The sequence below is a fragment of the Procambarus clarkii genome, chromosome 7, assembly GCF_040958095.1.
Source record: "Procambarus clarkii isolate CNS0578487 chromosome 7, FALCON_Pclarkii_2.0, whole genome shotgun sequence".
Taxonomy (NCBI): Eukaryota; Metazoa; Arthropoda; class Malacostraca; order Decapoda; family Cambaridae; genus Procambarus; species Procambarus clarkii.
The window spans coordinates 4,376,259-4,397,598 of record NC_091156.1 but is presented as its reverse complement, the minus strand read 5'-3'; the positions used below and the strand labels follow the sequence as shown (position 1 = coordinate 4,397,598).

Below are 21,340 nucleotides of genomic sequence, written 5' to 3'. Positions count from 1 at the left end.
TCTTCTTTCTCCCTCTGGACATGGCCTGCTTCAGGTGAGCGCAGACTCGATTGTGGTGTTTCTCCCGGATGAATTACTGAGGAAGATCAGTGATGATGCTGAAGTGATGGGGGGAAGGGAGGAGGGGAAGGATGGTAGCATGGAAGGTGGTAGTGAGGGGAGAGGGGTTGAGGGGGCGGGGGGGTGGATGGAGGTTGTGTGGATTGAGGATACAAATGACCTACTTCCCTTCAAACGTTGCATCGTATCATTCATAAGCTTCCATCAGTTACCCAGTTCTTTTTATCGTCATATACCCATTTAAATTTTTCGTCCTTTACCTATACCAGTTTTTCGCCCTCTATCATTCGTTCTCTTATACCGAGTGTTGTTATTCTTCCTCTATTCATTACTATTTTGGACTTTGCTTCAGCGTGGGGTCTGTTTAATTTGATTTTCGGGAAGAAATCTTTTTTGTTATAGTAAGTTTATATTACGTGATATTGAGTGATTTTGACATATGTGTTTGGTCCTTTTTCATGGATTTCTCATGGATGGGGTAACTATCCTAAGACAGGATTGTGTTGTTGAGTGTGAATGCTTGTGTGTATATGTCTGTTGGAAGTGGTGGGAAAGACGGATAAGGGTACCCTAACACAACTTTCAATGGGGGAATAGTGTTAGTATTGCGAGAGTCATAGGGAGGGGGGGGGGTAGACAACCATGGTCCTATTGCGAAAACCAATAAATCCTGTGAAGTGTGAAATGTTTAGTTTATTGTCCGTAGAGTGTTTTCGAGCCTTTTACTCTGCTGTTACCGACGTTGATATCATGTTGATAACGATAATTCAACGTTGATAACATTAATTCAACGCAGATAACGTTGATTTTACATCGATAATGTTAATTCAACATTTCTGGAGCATGTTTTGCCCACTTGTAAAGAAAACGGGAGTGTTAGAGAGAAAATGGGAGAGAGGAAGAATGGGAGGGAAAAAGGGAGGGATCAAGGGAGGATTTGATTATAAAGAAACGGAGAAAAGAAGAGAGGGAGAAAAAGAGAGAGAAACAGACGAATAGAAATAGGTGCAGTCGGGTCCTACACTCTCTCTCTCTCTCTCTCTCTCTCTCTCTCTCTCTCTCTCTCTCTCTCTCTCTCTCTCTCTCTCAATATATATATATATATATATATATATATATATATATATATATATATGACAGTGTCAGACCACGAAGGAAGAGTTGAAACAGAAAATTCCTTAAGTAATTTCGAATTGAATAATATATCTCCAGAAAAATCCTTCTAAAGATGTAATATTAAATAAGATGTAAGATGGAATAATTAATTATAGCACTGATATAATATTATATATATATATATATATAGTTAAATAAACTTAGATAAATATACACACTTAACAAAAGAATAGGGGTGGTAGGAGAAGAAAATATCAAAGTGTTCAGTGAGGATCCACAAGGTCTTCTCTGAGTACTCTTTATTTTCTTCTCCGAGGCTATGGGTCCCTACACTTGCACCAGAGGTGGTACCCCTTCTAGGTTTTACATATATATATATATAAATATATATATATATATATATATATATATATATATATATATACACATACAGAGAGAGAGAGAGAGAGAAATATATATATTTATAAATATATATATATATATATATATATATATATATATATATAAATATATATATATATATATATATATATATATATATATATATATATATATATATATACATATATATATATATATATATATATATATATATATATATATATATATATATATATATATATATATATATAATCACTTCATCAACGTAAATATCTTGTAAATGAATCGATAATGACGCAAAATAGTAGCACTGAATAAGTGTGGTCCGCGTACCGTCAAAGGGCAACTTGCCCTTCAATGGGTTCACTGTAAACTACAAAAAACTAAGCGTCACCTTGTTTAATGTTTAGGTGGAGTCAACATCGGCATTGTTGCAGATTAGATCAAATTAAACACTACTGCTACAGCTACTACAACTAATAACCATAATAATATTGGTGATTTTTATTGGTAAGCAAATAGTAATAAATATAATTGCGATAATAAAATTAAAATAATAAAAGTTTTGCAACGATTGCTACCGCAAGATCCATAAAAATAATTCCAATATATAGCTGTGCTTTAGAAAGCTAATAACGGTTTATACTAAGAAATTTAAAAAATAAAACAAGATAGATACATGAATAAATAGATGGATGGAGTTGCATCCTAGTGAAAGTTGGTAATTCGACCTTGGGGTGGATTTTGATTTAATAATAATAATAATAATAATAATAATAATAATAAGAAGAAGAAGAAGAATAGTTAGACACTTAGTTATATTTTTTATAAGTGAGAGATAGAGACATATATAGAGACAGAGAGACAGACAGAAACAGAGAGGCAGATCGACAGTAGAGAGATGGATGGAAAGAGGGTAGATAGATGTATAGATAACAAATGGATAGATAGGTGGATTGATAGAGGGTAGACAGATGTACAAATGGGTAAATAGATGTAGCGATGGATAGATTGATGGTTGGATTGTGGATAAATATATAGATGGATCTATAGATAGATGGATACATGGATGGAGAGATAGGTGGAAAGATTGATGGATAGAAAGATGGAAAGATAGATGAGTAGATGTATGGATAGTTAGATTAGTAAATGTATGAATAGATATATGAGTAGATGCATGGATAGATAGACAAATGGATAGAAAGTTGCATAGATAGATGAGTAGATGAAGGGACGGATAGATGAATAGATAAATTGATAGATAAACAGATGGACAGGTAAATTGATGGATAGATAAATTGATGGATGGATTGATGGATAGATAGAGTTATAGAAAAATGGATGGATGGATAGGATGATAGGTAAATTGTTGGTAAATGGATGGAGAGATGGATAGGAAGTCCTGAAAAGGGATCGACAGAAGGATATATGGATGGATAGATAGATGGATAGGTGAAATTATAGATGAATAAATAACTAGATGGATTAATAAAAATATTGCAGATAGAAAAATAGAAGTATTGACAGATGGATGCCTAAAAATATGGATAAATAGAAATACAAGTGGATAGACAGATGATCCGATAGATAGATAGACGGAATATGAAGATGGGTGGATAGATAGATGAAAGAATAGATGGATGGAGTGGCATCCTAGGGAGGAGAGGTAATTCGACCTTCCGGTAGACTTCGATATAAGCCTAATATATACATATACCCTGGCGGCCTGTCCCTTGACACAATTAGTTATTATTATCATAAGTAGATAGAAAGATCGATAGAAAGATTGATAGATGAAAGACAAAGACCCGGGAAATGCTGGGGTACCCCTTAGTAATAGTATAAAATAATGGATGTACAATTATACAACTACTTTAAATTAATAATGATAATAAGAGTGATAATAAAAATAATAATAATAATAATAATAATAATAATAAATAAATAATAATAATAATAATAATTTTAATAATAATATTAATAATAATAATAATAATAATAATAATAAAAATAAATATATTAGTATGCATAATAATACCGATCAACTTCACAGGAAAAGTTGTTTTCCTCTCAAACGAAACAAATAATATTTGCTGTATTCACTAATGAAAACGATATTTGCAATGTTAAAAGAGAATAGTATATTTAGAACTAAAATTATACAGTACTGTATTATTGCATCCAATGTAGTAAATTATATAGCTTGTGATACAGATTATACAAAATAAATACATGAACAGATTAGCAGTGATGGTATTATGACTAGTAAAAATTCATATTATAATTCTATGTAATATTTTTAGTTTTGTTATCATTATTATTATTGTTGTTTGATATTAAATTCACTGTAATAAAATGAGCAATAATATGAAGAAATAAAATAGTGCAAATAAAAATAATGAAAAAATAATAAATTGTATTATCAATATTATTATTATTACTATTATTATTATTACTATTAATAAATTATTATTATTATAATTATTATTATTAAATTATTATTATTATTTTTAAATTATTTTTATTAATAATAATATTATTATCATTAATTTATTAATAATATAATTTTGTATTATTATTATTAATAGTAAAATTATTATTAATATTATTATTAATTTTATCATTAATGAAATCATCATTAATACAAGTATTATTTATTATTAATAATGTTTCTATTATTATAACAATTTACACGTCATTACAGCTACTGTTACTGTTCCAACATAGAGCTTATTTTGGTAGTAAAACTGTTATTAATCGTAGAACTGATATTATTGCTTTTCTTAGAGTAACAATGGATCTATGAATCAATAAAAAATATCCCAATTGATGGTTTTTAGTCTTGGTTTAACCTTACGATATATATTTACACTTCTTTCAAATATCATTATAATAACGATCTAACCTATTTACATGATATTTGTATATTAAGATAAAATATTCTTAGACCAACGAAACCTATTCTGTAAAATGGATACTTTTACTGGACATTAGTAAATATATAAATATTTGGGCGTATATATATTGTTTTTTCCGTAGGTTCACAGCCTCGTAGTTAACAGCTACTGCAACATTCAGTAGGGATAAAACGCTCTAGGTATCATCATTAATGTAGAGTAGCTGCTACTTAATTTAGCAGAACTATTATTTTACCACATTTGAAGTACATTATCTTCCATTTAATCATTTACATTGCAAATTGTAATTGGTTTGTTGATTGTTAATGAAATGTTTGTTTTAAAAAATGCATGGAATCTTAGTTAAAGCGTGGTTGAATTTTTGTTTTTTAAAGTCATTATTATTTTTGTACATGACTAAAATAACTTTGAAGTTTACAAGCTAGATCCAAACATGTTCTATTAAGTTACCAGAATTTAATATGTATATATATATATATATATATATATATATATATATATATATATATATATATACTTATATATATATATATATATATATATATATATATATATATATATATATATATATATATATATATATATTTTAAATCTTCTTTAATATTATTATTATTATTATTATTATTACTAGTATTATTATTTATTTAATATTATTATTATTACGAGTATTACTACTAATAAAAGTACAGAACTTTTACTATTGTTATTTTCAATATTGTTTATCATAAATAATATTTCACTGTATATCCTCCTGTTCCTCCCCAGCTGTGTCCAAATGCACACTTATTTATTGATATGTCTTGATAAATACACCCATGTTGTGAGTAAATAATAATGCTCATCTACATTTAGGTATTTGAAGTATATATATGTATAGGTTACAGTTGATACTAATACACACATACACATACACAATCTCACACACCCAAACACACACACACACACCACATATTCTTCAAAACATAACATTTCTATCCAACAACTACTTTTACAACAGACTAAAATAGTAGTCTTCAGAGCTATTAATGTCAACATTAAATCTCTTCAAACTTATACTGTTAAATGAATTTAATAATTTCCTGAGGAACAAATCAAACTCAGCTTAAAATTTGTTAAGGAAAATTAAGCAAGTTTTCATTCTCGTGTTCCCGTTATAAACAGCTAGATATTACATGTATAAAATAAATCATTAGAGCTAAACCAATCAACTCCAATGTATCATGTTTTAACTGCAAGAACTCTCTTCTCGTTCTCTTTGATGGTTATCTTTATCAGTGGGATAATCTACCATTTTTCTGGCAGTGCTTTTTGGACAAATTATTCTGTTTAACGTTTTCTTGTGATTATAGACTACAGTCCAATAAATTATCTTTATGATCTAAGTATATCCTAATATCTTGGAGGACTTGTTTTTATTTTTGTTGTAATATGTTATATAGTGATATATTTCTTTCTTTTGTTTGGGACAGGATTAATGTAGTTTTATACCCATTTTCTATGCGTTTTACAGCCTAGACCGTGTGCATAACACTCCGTGGTACGGACCTTAAGATGCAACTCTTCCACCTGGTGTGGAAATGGCGGAGGTACAATGCTTAAGCGTTTGTTCCAGTCTGCAGTGAGGCCGCCTCTTTCCCCAGTTTCATATTCTTTCGTTCTCGTTGCAGAAAGTATCGGCCTTATCGAGCGGTGGACGGTTCCTGCCGCGGCCGCTAGATGGCAGCAGCGTCAACCGAGTGTTAGCACGCGTTTCTGCGGTCAGATGAGTGGCAGCCTCCGAGGACGCTGCATCTGTCATCATGCTCTTCACAATAAACGTCACTGCAGTTTACCCCTTGACTACATTTTTATGTACTTTTATGGATATTTGGATAAATTTAGTCATAAGTTATCATACAATAACAAACACACCACAGTTATTGGTTATCAAATGGGCTTGTTTTGCCAACAGTAGTAACTTGTATAAATGTTTATACTTCTCTCGTTTCCTAAGTTACCTAAACCATAAACACTCTCCCTGGATAGCACTGTTCTCACCTTGCCATCAATTATGACGTTATTCTCTTGCTGAGAAGGGGCTCAAAGAGAGGGATAGAGGGTAGAATATATGTGTTCACTTGCTGAGCGTGTCATGTGTCTAGGCAGCGGCCGAGCTGGTCAGCTGGAGGTTTATAGGTGAGTGGAGGTGCTTCCTGGCCTGCCTCACTCTCCCGCCCCGGTCACCGAGGGTTTATGACCGATCACAACTCGTTTTACACTTAATAAATGGATGGGTTTAGTTGACCCCCTACACCGGACATGGGTTTATTTGTGCTTGTCTCTCGCTGTATACCTTTAAAATCACTCATAGAAGGGAAGGAGAGATGACACTGAAGAACGTATTAGATAAATGAAATTTCAAGAATTCTTACACCGTTTTGCTCCCAAAGGGACGTGCAGTAAAGGTTGCAGTGGACAGTGCCAAAATGTTCTGTTGCTGCAGGTATGACCCACCTGGGAAGGATTTGATTTCTTTATATCTAGGGATAAACCAACATGCTCGTATACATAAACCAACGTTATAAAACACCGTTTAAGGGACGTGGCAAGGAGGGAGGTGGAAGGAAAACTTGTGCACCAAAGGGATCAGACAAAGGCCATTAAGGGAACGTGCAACACCACTCCAGCCCTCCTGAACGAATGTCATGCAACACAACACCTGCAAGGACTGCATGCACAGTGAGATTTCATAGCAACAACATCGCAAAACACTTTCTTTTTTCCTTTTATGTTCACTCTGTGATATTTATTTTGATATTTTCTGTGACAGTTATTTGTATCTTTCTTTTTTTTAAAAGGACACACACACATATTGCTCTGCCATATGATTTGCACACAGAAGCTTGTAAAATCTTGAGAATAGACTTTCAGAAGGAGGCAAGCTAACACACACTGAGCAGAACAACACTGTGACACAACTCGTTTACGAAAGCACTTGATTAAGGATTGTATCTTGCAGGATGAGAGGATGGCCCCCTCCTGACGAAGGCAACAAGCTTAAGGATTGGGACAGGAGGGATCTACATAAGTTGGGGAAGATACGTGCTCAGTAAGATGCTGATCTACGAGGGACATTACGAGGTCTACAGCATGCAAGACAACTCAGGGACCTTACCTGTGATAGACATCCATGGGTACCGTGGGATATCAGGAATATGAGGCGTCGGAGTTGGCTGACTACAGGAGTTGAGTTGGCTGGCGACGTTGTTCTGGTGGAGGTACTGGGCCATATTGCTGGTAGTGGCACAATTCTGCAGACTGAAGCCATACTGGGACATATCCGTGGCCCCAGTCTGTGAGTAGCGACACTGCTTGTCCCCGTCAGTGGTGGCTGTCATCACGCTGAAGGGCGACATGCTGGTGGTGTTCGAGGACAGCTGATGTGAGGCGACAGTCACGTATGGATAGAGACTTCTGCTAGGTGCGTTGTAGTTTATCAGGTTAGCCGCCGAATCTGCCTGATACTTGGGCAGAAGAGGGTCCACATAATTTGGATTTGAATTTAGATTTGAATTCATTGTTCACATAATTCTTCCCAGTGGTAACTACTTAGTAACAACTGTGTACACACCAGCCTCGACTACCTGTGATGGCAAATGAATCCTTTTCTGAATTAGACACCAGGCACGAGAACCCCGAGCGGTAAACAAGTCTGCCCAATCAGTAGGTAAGGGAGCCCGGAGAACCAATAAGCGCTCGCCTTGGTCGGACCTTCATTATTAGCGCGATAAGGCCGGGAGGGAGAGCGCGACTACACTCAAAACACTATCGCCATCTGTGGACCAATCGCAGAACTAGGCGGTGAAGCCAGCCAATACGGGCCGCGCCGCCATCTTGGATATGGGCCGAGAGGGCGCGACGCGTCGAGCGCCACACAAACACACATCTCGGGAATCAACGAAATTATGGGTGGCACGCTGCCGGCGGTGTTATTACAAGCGGTCCTCCTCCGGGCTGCCCACACTGGACTCCAGCAGGTAATTTTAGCGAGTGTATCTAGTGTTATAAGGTGTGTGAGTGTAGCATCTTAGCCTCGGGAGTCAGCGAGCCCCCGCTTCAACGTCACGCATCTGCTCAGTCCTGCGTCCTCGCTGGGACCTCCACTCCTCCTCCTCCACCTCCTCCACCCCCTCCACTCCTCCTCCTCTTCCTCCTCCTCCTCCTTCTACCTCCTCTGGTACCCCCTACCTTCTCCGACCTCTCCATACTCACCTCCATAAGAATTTCCAGAGGCCTAGTGGTCTGCTGTACTAAAGGAAAATCATCAAAAATTGATTAAATGTCAACTGTGGACGGCTGGCCTGCTTGCACGCCCGGCCCCACTCAAAATACGACCCGGACTAAACGCAAGGCGGAAACCTAATGAAGGAACGGCTGCCTGTGAACTTGCATGATGCCAAAAGATTCCGAGAGACCCAGTTCAAGTCACGGGCCAATAAAACTCCGAGATTTGTTTGCCTAACCCGTTATTTCGTTAGCGATGTAATTAACAATGACCCATCGATTTTTTGTCGTGGTAATGTAGCGCTCGCTGCATTTGTTTCTTGGTGTTTTCTTAGGTGTTTACCTACAACGTTTTGCCTGCGTGGAGGTAAGGCAACGAGGGGAAGATAACTGGTAATATAAAGGTATATTCCTGCCATCTTCGTACTGTCTCAGACGGTTTGGGACGGCAGAGGGGCCGGCGTCAACACTAAAAACATAAATAAATATATATATATATATATATATTCATGTATATATATATATATATATATATATATATATATATATATATATATATATATATATATATATATATATATATATATATATATATACAGATAAATAAATAAATATATATATATTCCAATTTGTTGATTAAATTCAGGAAAATTTCTAGTGTTGAATGTCTCTAGATTATTCAGTAAAATCACACAAAACCACAACATTATTTTCTATTCCTCATTTTTTCACGTGAATGAGTTTATTAAATTTTTTAGGAGTATTTGTTCTGTTCATTTTAAAATAAATCACTAGAAGCCTCACTTTTCATATATGTAGCACAACTAAAATTAATACCAGGCCAAATAAATCAAACCTAATATACAACTATTATATAACACTTAATATATCAAAGCTTAAACCGTAAAAATAACAAAAATCAATTTAAAATACAACTTGAATTAGAGCGAAGTCACGCCATTTGCCGAACAAAGTCCACCAGACTAATAGCCATTTTGGTTCACTGAACGTCTCTGACTCCTGATCATCGCTGAATAAACACGCACTGCCTCCTCTCGCAGTATAATCATCACAGTCGCCTAACAACACACTCGAGGAGACAATTGGCCGGGAAATATTGCGGAGCGGCTTAAAATGGAGGCGGCGGCGGCAAGCGGACATTGCGGCCCTGGTTGGCGGGACCTGCAAATGGCGAAGCGGCTTCGCTGCGTCCGCCCTCCCGCTTACCTCCCCGCCCACACCCTTCCATCACTCACAGCCACATTATTTCACTACACGTTCTATCCACATTGCATCATATAGATTTTCTACGTGTTTGTTGTTCGAAGATATATATATATATATATATATATATATATATATATATATATATATATATATATATACAGTTTCACTGAATATTCTAGTTTAAACGCTTTCCACCCCGGCACAAACGATTGGGTTTAAATATTAAAACCAACCATTTGGCTAGGCTTTGATTGTAACTCGCCATTTTTCGACCGCATGATACGAAAAATATCCCTGACCACATGAACAATACCTAATGTTTGTAAGGTAGCCAGGTAAACCGCGGACACAGGCAGAGAAAAAAACAACACTACCCCGTAAACCCAACGATCGCGGTCAGCAAGCTTGGGAGGCGTATCTGATTTGGGGCATTGGGGGTGGGGGGGAAAAGCGCTGAGGTTTGGGGTTTGGACAGGACTGGATTTAGAGGGTCTAGGCCTAGTGATTGGTGGACAGGCTTAGTTTTTAGGTGGTCAGTATTGAAGTAAAAAGGGTTATTGCCGCCGCATGCGGGTAGTCTGGTGTTGTCCGGTTGTGCGTGCGGTGAGAGGAGATCCACTAGGCCGCTCCTCAGCACACAGCTTCAAGTCTCTCTTTTGATCGCTCCTCTTTCGAAATAGTCGAGAAATACTTAATTGGAAATTGTGAGAATAGTTCGCTAGTGAGAAAATCATAATAACAAAACATTTCGATCAAAATTGCAAAAGAAAAAACCTAAAGCTGGAGTGAAAAAATAAAAATTTTCTTACAAGAAATCGGCAGGTTTTACTCAAGTCGCGGGAGTACAGCGGCGCTGACCGCCAGTGTTAGAACACTAGGACAACTGATCTCTAAGCCTTAATTAAACGCTCTTCTCGACACGACAGTGAACGCCAGGTCACAGCTCGAACTCTCTCGAGAGTCGTGGATGAATCCATCCGCCTACGAAGGCCAGAAAACGTCAACGAAGCACTGGTGTTTGAGCGGTAAGTAGATCCTGGGGGTGTGTGGACAGCGAGGAGCGGCAATGACACTGCTTGGAGCGCTGGCAGCGGCGCTCATCAGCTGTGTGTGTGTCGCTGTGACCAGTCGTACTGGTGGTCGTGGTTGTGGCACACGGCTTGTCGTCGTCGTGGCCTTGTTAACAAGTTGTGATCTCTGTGGCGACGATATTAAATACGGTAATAAGCAGCTGGGTGTTGGATGGGATTGTACAAAGTTTGTGGAGGAGGTGTCAGGGATTCAAAAACTCCAGCACGACCCACCATCACCACCACCGCCGCCGCCACCACTACCACAGTCCTGGCCACGACACACAGACACACACGACACATTCACACGACCGGATTGGATGAAGGAGTAGGCGTGGGGGTGATGTTGGGGGGCTTGGACACTCTCTCCGCCCCCTTTTCCTCCTTACCCCTCCCTTCACTCACTCTATCGAAGCACTGAGAGCTAACTAACTCGCCTTGGTTCGAAATCCTCTCTATATATCGCACACATACACACTCACTGCCTGACGCCCAGGGTAGTCACCGAGCCTTTGCGAGAGATTGTCGGTGTGGGGGCCGGAGGTGGTGTGGCGGTGGTGGTGGTGGTGGAGGTGGTGGTGGTGGTGGTGGTGGTGAAGGTAATGATACTGGTGGTGGTGGAGAGATGATGATGGAGGGAGGGAGACGGAGGGGTAGGGTGGTAGAGGAAGGGCTAGGAGGTAGGAGGGAGTGCATACGGGGAACAACGCCAAGAGAAATGGGGGGGGGGGGTGTTCCGTCGCGCAAATGAAAGAATGAGAGAGAGGGAGGGGGGGGGGGGCAAAAGAGAGAGTGAGTGTGTGAGAGAAGGAAAGGGGGAGAGTTGCGCAAATACTTGAGAGAGCTTGGAATGATTGCCCTCCACCCTAACCCCCCACTATTTCTGCCTTTAACCCCTTTCCCAACCCCTATCTCCCTATACACACACACACACACCCACACCTCCCCCCTTCTCTCAACCTCTCCCATCTTCGCTACTCTGGAGTTAGTAAAGGACATTCAGCCCTAATAATCTTGTAAGTGTCTCTACTCAGCTCTGTAGCGCCCGTGGTGTTGCATCTTGCTAGTTCACCCTGTCGGTTTAATCTCTCTGATAGTGAGGGTGTACAGGGCACTAAGATGAGGTCGAATTAGGTTCTTTATTTGAGTTTTCGAGAGTGTGGGTAATTTTTTGACGTTTAGACCAACATACAGGAAAGGTGATAGTTGTGGGCATTCGTTAGGATTCGTTATATATATAAACTTTTTGCAACTCAAAAGGGTCAATGCTTAGTAGCATAATAATGTAGTTTTATATTAATTGCACAATCACACCTACACACACACAAACACATAATTTATTATTTATTACTTTTATGTCCAGCTACCTATTAGCAAATTATTATTTTTCTTTCATGGAATCGTATTAAGGACATCAAAAAAGTTAAAAGTTTTCACTAGAGACTAACATAATGGCGAGCAAAATACGTTTAACTTCCTGAAGGAGGCGGAGCAGGAGGAGGCCGGTGGTCGGCAAACCATCTTGCACATCCACCTGAGACTCATCGCCGGCGGAAACACCAATGGTTTATCAGTGTTTCGTCTACCTTATTAGATTTATGCCTGTTCAGTGTCTTTACCGATGGGGTTCAAAATATAATATTATATATATATACATATATATATATATATATATATATATATATATATATATATATATATATATATATATATATATATATATATATAAACGATATATATATATATATATATATCGTTTACCAATCTTTCAACATACGAGGAGTTAGTGAGTATCGACTTTCACCACTAATGATCGCAGGTATAATTAATTGTTTGGACTAATTTGAACTAATCCAGTGAGACACTTGGTGCTGACGTACTGACTCTAGAAACACTTGAATAAGCACTAACTCTAGCTGCAAGTAGAGTGTGTCTAACACAGAATTTTTGACATGCTATCACCTTTGACATGGTCGTGTAGTCAGTGGGAATTCGTCACTTTCGATTCGTTTCTCTAAAATTATTTCCGAGAATTTCGTGAATCTGTGAATCATTCTCTGTGAATCCGTCTCTTTTACTGGCACATCACCGATCTTGTTCCTTGCTCCCTGAATCCTAATATCCAGTGATTCACATTCATACCACCGTACTCTCTCTTAACAGAATGTCTAGCACGCCTTTTCTTTGGTTTTCTTTGAGTTCTCCTTCACTTTTTTTTATTTAAAGCTCGTTAAAAATCGTTGCATTGTTATCTTTCATTAGTGCTTTGGATGCGCATAATTACTGCCGAATTGTTTATTTATTCATTTATTTACTTTTATATTTACTTCAATCTGGTGTTGATGCTTCTCGCTTATGTTTACAAACAGGATCAGAGATGCTTGGCAAGGCAAGACGCGCGCTATAATTTCCTCCCAGCATTTAATGCGTCAGATTACATTAACTAAGGTAAGACAGTACGAGGATTTATGCATCTCAACGCATAATGAAACTTTGTAGATAAACAAATATATATATATATATATATATATATATATATATATATATATATATATATATATATATATATATATAATATTATTAACATTATTATTATTATTATTATTATTATTATTATTATTATTATTATTATTATTTTTAATTTGTTTCTATTATTGTACTCTTTCTGTGTTGACAGTATCATGGCAATTAATAGTTTCATTGTAAATTGCTGGGAATATATATATATATATATATATATATATATATATATATATATATATATATATATATATATATATATATATATATATATATATATATATATACATATATATATATATATATACAATTCTGAAATTATTAGACGAATTACTATCAGCACAATTTCATTAAATAAAAGATAGGTACAGGTAAAACGTCTGATAAATAAAGTAAATCCTAACATCTGGCATAAAGTAATAATCAGAATATTAATAATAATAATAATAATAATAATAATAATAATAATAATAATAATAAAGCTTAAGGTGTAGTGTAATGTGAAGGATCAGAATCCACGGACGGGTACAAATTTTATGAAGAATATAAAAAAAATAATCGACATGCTACTTGGGACAATTCGCGTTCATTACTCCCGAATAACAGGGGATCTTTCCACCTTAAATGCTTACCTAGCAGCTTGCCGCCCCTCCCCCAACCCCAATAACCCCACCTGAATACACCCCAAGAAAAACTTAACCCCAATACCCCAGCTTTCCAGTCCCCTACACAAAACACCCCATACCTCCCCAAGTCCCCTTACATTCGTATCTCCTTCCTTTCGATCCTCTTGCCCTGCTCTCCACCCAAAACTCCTTCTTTCTCTTCTCCCCACCGTATTTATCCCTCTCTTAACAGTCCCCCTCCTCTCATCTCCCACTTCCTTATCAAAATGTGCAGGTAATCGTATTCGATAAGATAATAATCGTTCGCAAACATAGCGAGAGGAAAAAACAAACCCAGCGAGACAACATTCCTAGCCAGCTCCTGTGTAGAGACTGATCGCCGTCACTCGTAAAACATCACACTAAGGTGCCATTCTGCTCACTGTCTCTGTTGCCAGTGTGGCGCTTCCCTTGTGATGTACACAGGATGGGGTTGTGACGAGCGCAGGATGGGGTTGTGACGAGAACAGGATGGGGTTGTGATGTGCACAGGATGGGGGTCTGAGGCACAAGGGGCCAGGTTATGAGGGAGACAGGACAGGGTTGTGGGGCTGAAGAGACGAGGTAGACAGACAAAAATCCTGGTTGTGACGCACAAGAGACAGGATTGTGACGCATGAGACGGGATTATGACGCAAACGCATGAATCGTCACTTTATTTTACCAATACATTTATGGTTAATTAATTTGTATTTTGTATTTTTGACTAGTAATCTGTTGTACAATATTTGTTTCTTGTCACTGATATTTCTTCCTTCTCTTGTGTTTTGTCGTCTTTATATTCCTGTTAATGATGTTGTCTTTACGTTTGTTGTGGTTTTTCCTTCTTATTCCCAGTACTCTTTTCTTCTTCCCACATCTTCATTGTTTCTCCTTATTTTTCTTCTTGGTTCTTCTTCTCCTTATTGTTCATATTGTTATTTTATTAATATTATTATTACTATTATTATTATTGTTATTATTATTATTATTATTATTATTATTATTATTATTATTATTATTCTTTTCATTCTTCTTTTTCTTCTTCTCCGTCTTTCTCTTAACCTTCTCTTTCTCCTCTTTCTTATTTGTATCTTTTTCCTCATCTGCCCAACCTTTTTTTCCAGAACTTCCAATATACATTATTTTCTTCAGACGATTATGTGTAATAATAACTTCTGGACATTTGAGAAAATGTAATATAACAAATTGTATCTTAAGCCCAATTTTAACACGTCTCGTCTTCTTGCTCATTATGACCAAACAGAAATTGATGCTGATGCGGGCGCTGAAAATCGAGTTTTTCTGCCATTTGGTCTTGGCCGGATGTTGCAAATATTCCTTATATATGTCCTGGGGACCATTCAGGCTTGTTCGCATATATATATATATATATATATATATATATATATATATATATATATATATATATATATATATATATATATATATATATATATATATAATTAGTTATCGATTAGGAGAAATGCGTGTCATGGTTGGAAGGCCTCCACATGCCATAACCTTGAAGCGATTTTTCTCAGTGGAGTAATTTCTATTCTCAGGAATTTTTTCTTTATTACTAGTAAATGACATCGCGCAGGCATAATAATGGTAAATTTGTTATCAACGATCTCTCTCGCTATTTTTGAATTATTAATAATGAATCGGTTAATGAAGGGGCTTGATGGATTACTTTGAAATAAAGGTGCACACTGCGAACCTTTGACAAGCCACCGGTTTCCTCTTCTCCTTTGAAGTATGGTGTGTATATAATTTAATTTTGTGTTTGCTTAGAAGGAAATATGTGTTAATATATTTTAATTTTAGTGTAGATATAATGATATGATTAGAAGCTTCGTAAATGGTTTTGGTAGTCATCCTTTATATAGTTCGTGATTCTTCATTCAATTAATAATTCATTCTCACATGCTGTCATCAGACTACCATAGTTATAACACTGCCATAGTTATAACGCCATCATAGTCATCAAACTAACAGAGCGAAAAGAATGCCATAGGACATTACACAGTCTCTAAAAACTTCTTAAAATAAGGATTAAATTAAGTTTCTGAACACCAAGAAGTAATGGTTCTACAGATGGGGTCGTTCGGGATTGTTAAGGGTGTCTAAAATAGTGTTCTTGTTGGAGATCTTTAACATCAACTGAAGGTCTTGAGTCACGAACTGTTTATGCAAGATTTACGGGCGCATAATACGTACTTATGAAACGTTTGTTAGTGTGACGCGAGAACGCCTCTCCTGTGTTCATCTGGTGTGTGAAATATCGTTTAGTATATCTAAGCAGAACGTAATTGGTGTTAAAAGTGTCCGCATTGGTACTAAAACAAGTCTTTAATGGATTCTCAAAGGACAATTTCACGGTTTCTTTGACGAAATTTTAGTAGGTTTCAGAGAACTTTCATTGGGCCTTAAAACTGGCCCAATGGTGCTGAAACGGGCATTTGAAATATTTTAAGTGTCATTAAAACGGTGTCAAAAGGTCCCTTAAAATGCTTCGAGTCCCATTCATTGGTTTCACATAAGATCGCTTTGGTTTTCAACAAAAAGGGTACGTTGCAGTTAAGAGGTATTGCTAAGAGAGGATGGCAACGGGAAGGAGGCAGGAGGGGGGGTAAAGGGCGATCAGGGGTCGTCCCCTGCATGAATCAGCCGTCCATTACTCCAACAACTGTGACTTATTCATCCTAAGAATACCGAGACATACAAACTTTGTCAGCGATTCTCTCTCTTTTTCCCTTTGCTGGTATATATACTACCAGTCGTATGTCCCTCCAGAAGCGATGACCCCCTCCGCTTTGCACTGACTGGGATTGTCTACTTTGAAAATTACTTTCATAATTCTTCAGGCAGAGACAATGCGGATTATTAAACTTTTTTTCGACTCCTAATCTTTCCATTCTGTCTGTCTGTCTGTCTGTCTCTCTCTCTCTCTCTCTCTCTCTCTCTCTCTCTCTCTCTCTCTCTCTCTCTCTCTCTCTCTCTTTCTCTCTCTTTGGTAGTTTTGGGGAGAGGAGAGGAGCGGAGAGAAGATAAGAGAGGAAGTCGTTCGTCTGTTCATCTCCTAAACGCTGTGAATATTTTGTCTTTCCTCTCTCGTTTTTTTCTTCTTCTACTTCTTCTAATTCTTTTTCTTCTTCTTCTCCATATTCTTCGTCTTTATTTAATTTATATTAATTTTCTTCACTATTTCTTATTTCTTTATTGTTATTTGTTATGGAAGTGTATTTCGTATGATATCTATTTTAAACTCGCCACTTCAATTGTAATATAATATGCTCAATTTGTCATGATAGTCTTGGCTTTCATTTCTTCTTCATGGGATATTCTTTTTTCTCTTGTGAAAAATTGAAATGAACTTTGAAGAGCCCACTGATGAGAGGCTTACAAAATGATGAAATGTTACAATTGTTCTCATCTATATATATATATATATATATATATATATATATATATATATATATATATATATATATATATATATATATATATATATATATATATATATGTAAATATATATATATATATATATATATATATATATATATATATATATATATATATATATATATATATATATATATTTTAGCCAAGTTATACAATTTACTAATACATCCACCTTCTATTTTATCACACAGGAATAGTACGTGTATATATATATATATATATATATATAGAGAGAGAGAGAGAGAGAGAGAGAGAGAGAGAGAGAGAGAGAGAGAGAGAGAGAGAGAGAGAGAGAGAGAGAGAGAGAGAGAGAGAGAGAGAGAGAGAGAGAGAGAGAGAGAGAAGGTGGGTAGATTGGTGGAGGGAAAGAAGGTGTGGTATTGAGTTAGGAAGGGGACTGAGGTGTTGAGATAATAACCCTCTGCCTTGGGAGATTTAGTGCCATTTGAAGTTAAGGAAAATTATTAAGTCCACAGCCTGGAGCAGAACTAGTTGAAAAGATAATAAACAGTTTTTTTTTAGTATCTAAGTTTTGAATCGCAAAATTTCGCAGAACAATACTTATCAGCAAATGATCAGAGGCACGTTTGCCAGTCTTATCTATTTCACATCGTGTAGTCTTTTTTTTTTTTTGGAGGAGGAGGGGCTGAATATGTAGAGTTCCAGAGATGGATGAGCTGCCTTCTAGCTACCCTTCCTTCCTTTCTTATGATTTCTTACCTCCTCTGTCTTGGTATCTAATTTTTCATTTCATATTTATTTTAATTTATTCGTTATCTCACCCCTATAAGTTATTTTAAAAGCCCTCTCATTCCGTAACTCATTCTTTTCCCAATCAGTTATCTTTTTTTAAATTAATTTTCATTTTATCATTCAATTGATTTCTAATCTCATCCTTCCTTCTCAGTCTTTATCTCATACCTCTCATTATTTATGTCATTCCTCTTAATCGTTACATTTCCTTACCTTCCTTCTTCTCTATAACTTTACCCTTTTCTTTCCCTCCTCCACTTTATCCTTATCTAATTCCCTCCCAATTCCAAATTGTCCAAGTATTCTTCCTTTTCTACCTGCTTATTCGTCTCCCTCTCTGCCTTAACCCTGATTTCTCTCCCTCGTCTTAACTTCCCCATCTAGCGCGAAGATGTCTCTTTCCATCTGTTTTCTTCTCCTTTTTCACTCCATCATTCTTCCCCCTGCACTTCCCTTCCTTCTGTTGCTAATCATTTCTTCTTTGCTTCCTATTATTTATTCCACTATTTCGATGTATTTCTTTCTCTGTTACTCCTATTCCTCTAGTTTTTGTTTTTCATTTGTACCTCTTATTTTTATTTATTTTCCTATTTTTCATAATTCCCTCGCCTTAATTTATCCGCCCTTTTAATTCACATCTTTGCAACTTATTCTACTAATAACTATCTTCTTTAATTGTTCACTTATGTTCGTGCTTCCTAGCATTCATCTCCGTGATTTCTTCTATCCTCTATTGCCTCTTCCTCTGCTGTCTCTATTATTTTCACTCTGTTTCCATTTCCCTCCCCTCTTCCATCTTCCTCCATCTCTTATGACTGCTTCTCCTCATTCTCCATTTTCACACCCCTCTTTTAATCATGTCTTCTCACATCATCTCTCTTTCCCCTTCTCTTTCTTCTTCTCTCCCCGTCTCTCTCTCTCTCTCTCTCTCTCTCCATCTTCCTCTTTCTTTCTCTCTCTTCCACCCACATCCTCTCTCTCTCAAACGAGTGCGCGCGCTACAAATTTGCCTCCTTTCCCAAGATGGTATTGAAAGCCATAAACCAAAACTCCCATTTATTAATAGCTTTATCTCCCAGGCAGTATCAATTTATCGTCAGAAATGCAAGACGGATTTAGTTTATTGGATAAAACATGTAGGATTTTCAGACGTCGCTCAGTAAAACCAGTTTGTATACAAGCGAAAGGACGATAAAAGGCGATCTTCAATTACAAGATCACTCGATATCTCCAAAGCATCAGAAAGAAGGTCAACCGAACATTCGATCATGGACTAAACTATTGTCTGTATCGGGGAACTTGTTTCTAAAGGGCGTGGAATTGGTGTTTAAAGCAGATTATATATATATATATATATATATATATATATATATATATATATATATATATATATATATATATATATATATATATATATATATATATATATCTTCATAAATTGGTTCTTTAAACTTTCCAAGATGACACTTGTGTGAGGGGGGGGGCCTGTGAGTATCGTAGGTCAGTTAGGATTTGCCTAATTGCCATATTTTAAGAAATGTAGGCATCTCTATCGACCTTCCTGCGATTTTCACGGTCTGTAGTAAGGAATATGTTTTCGTGGAGTTTGTAGCAAAGTCTATTTCGGTGCTTCGAATTACTGAACTCTCTAAGAGAGATATAATTAGAGAGAAAAAGGGAGATCGGAAAGAAGTGAGAAGTGGGAAAGAGAGAGAGGGGAGTGGGATGATGGTGAAGATGTTTGTCTTTTTCTATCAGTCTGTGTCTCTCTCCGTTGCTCTGTCTCTCTGTCTCTCTCTCTCTTGCGTGTCGGGCACCAACTCAACACGGAAATGTGTGTGTACTTGGAAAATTTGTTGAGTCTAGCTCCAAGCGTCTGGCCTTTGACCTCGAACAGATTGACAGATAAACATATTTTCATTACAATTTTTACAAGAAGGGGTTACTACCCGTAGCGCCCAAATCAATACGGTGTGTCTGTCTCTATTGGTCTTTCTGACTCCTCTGTCTGCCCGCCTCTCTCTCCTCTCTCTGCCCATTTTGTTTCTTTCTGTAACTGTCTTTCTGTTTCTCCGTATGTCTCTGTCTCTGTCTATATCCATCTCTCTGTCTATCTGTCTCTGTCCTTCTCTGTTTTAGTCTCTCTTTCTCTGGCTGTCCCTCCATGTCTGTCTATCTAAGTTTTCTAGACATCAACGCCTTTTTTTATTTTATAGTAAGAAAAAATAAAAATCAATAATAAGATTTCCTATACTTGTTGTGGGGGTTGGAGGGGGTCCCATTGACACCGTGTCAAATGGCACTGGTTTTCATTATGGTAACCCCGCCCCGACCATGTTGGGCACGTTCCAAACTGCAATTGCTGTTAAAGACTGTAAACTATAAACACACTCGTTATTAAACTCCTCCGATATGAGCCCAAACTCAGTTGGGTGACTCATGAGAGCACTTCAGTTCTATGACAGAATCTGATAGCAGATTGTCAAATTAATGAGTGCGCACCTTGCCTCTATATTTGGTTCAGACTCCTATAACCTTGAATTCTTCCCTTCCACCTTCTCTCTCCCTTTTCGCTTCTCACCTTCTCCGAAATCTCCCTCTGTCTTTTTCACTCCATCCTCCTAATCCCACATTTATATAATTTCTAGTCATCCGTTCTTTCCTCCTCCCTATTTTCTACCCCAGCTATAATATTCGATGAATTAAGGCATTCTCAATCTCACAATCTCATACCCTTTGCATCCCACTGACCATGCTATACTTCCTCCATCCTACTCATCATCCCATACCCGTCTCCATCGCGCTGAAAATCCCATACCCTCTCTTTTTCTCTCTCTATCAAATGCCCTTTTCATTTCACACTTCCTACAACGGTCTCATCATCCCATAGGCTGTTTATCTCACCATTGAATCATCACTT

General features: G+C 36.9%; 1 protein-coding gene and 1 long non-coding RNA gene across 5 annotated transcripts in view; one reads left to right on the top strand and one right to left on the bottom strand.

The window, feature by feature from the left end:
- The window catches only part of LOC138356263 (homeobox protein abdominal-A homolog), a 226,910-nt gene that overhangs the window by 196,589 nt on the left and 8,981 nt on the right, over positions 1-21,340 (bottom strand). For 3 of the 4 annotated variants that reach the window (XM_069312246.1, XM_069312239.1, XM_069312253.1), the window contains exon 1: positions 7,630-8,174. In XM_069312246.1, the coding sequence (XP_069168347.1) occupies positions 7,630-8,032 (403 nt within the window). In that variant the 5' untranslated portion in view covers positions 8,033-8,174. Of the gene's footprint in view, positions 1-7,629; positions 8,175-21,340 lie in introns of those variants that run through there. The other variant, XM_069312233.1, reaches the window with a different exon arrangement.
- Positions 8,359-21,340, top strand: part of LOC138356283 (uncharacterized) — a 56,125-nt gene continuing 43,143 nt past the window's right edge. Inside the window, exon 1 of the long non-coding RNA XR_011224344.1 lies at positions 8,359-8,491. This is a non-coding gene — a long non-coding RNA (uncharacterized lncRNA). The remainder of the gene's footprint in view (positions 8,492-21,340) is intronic.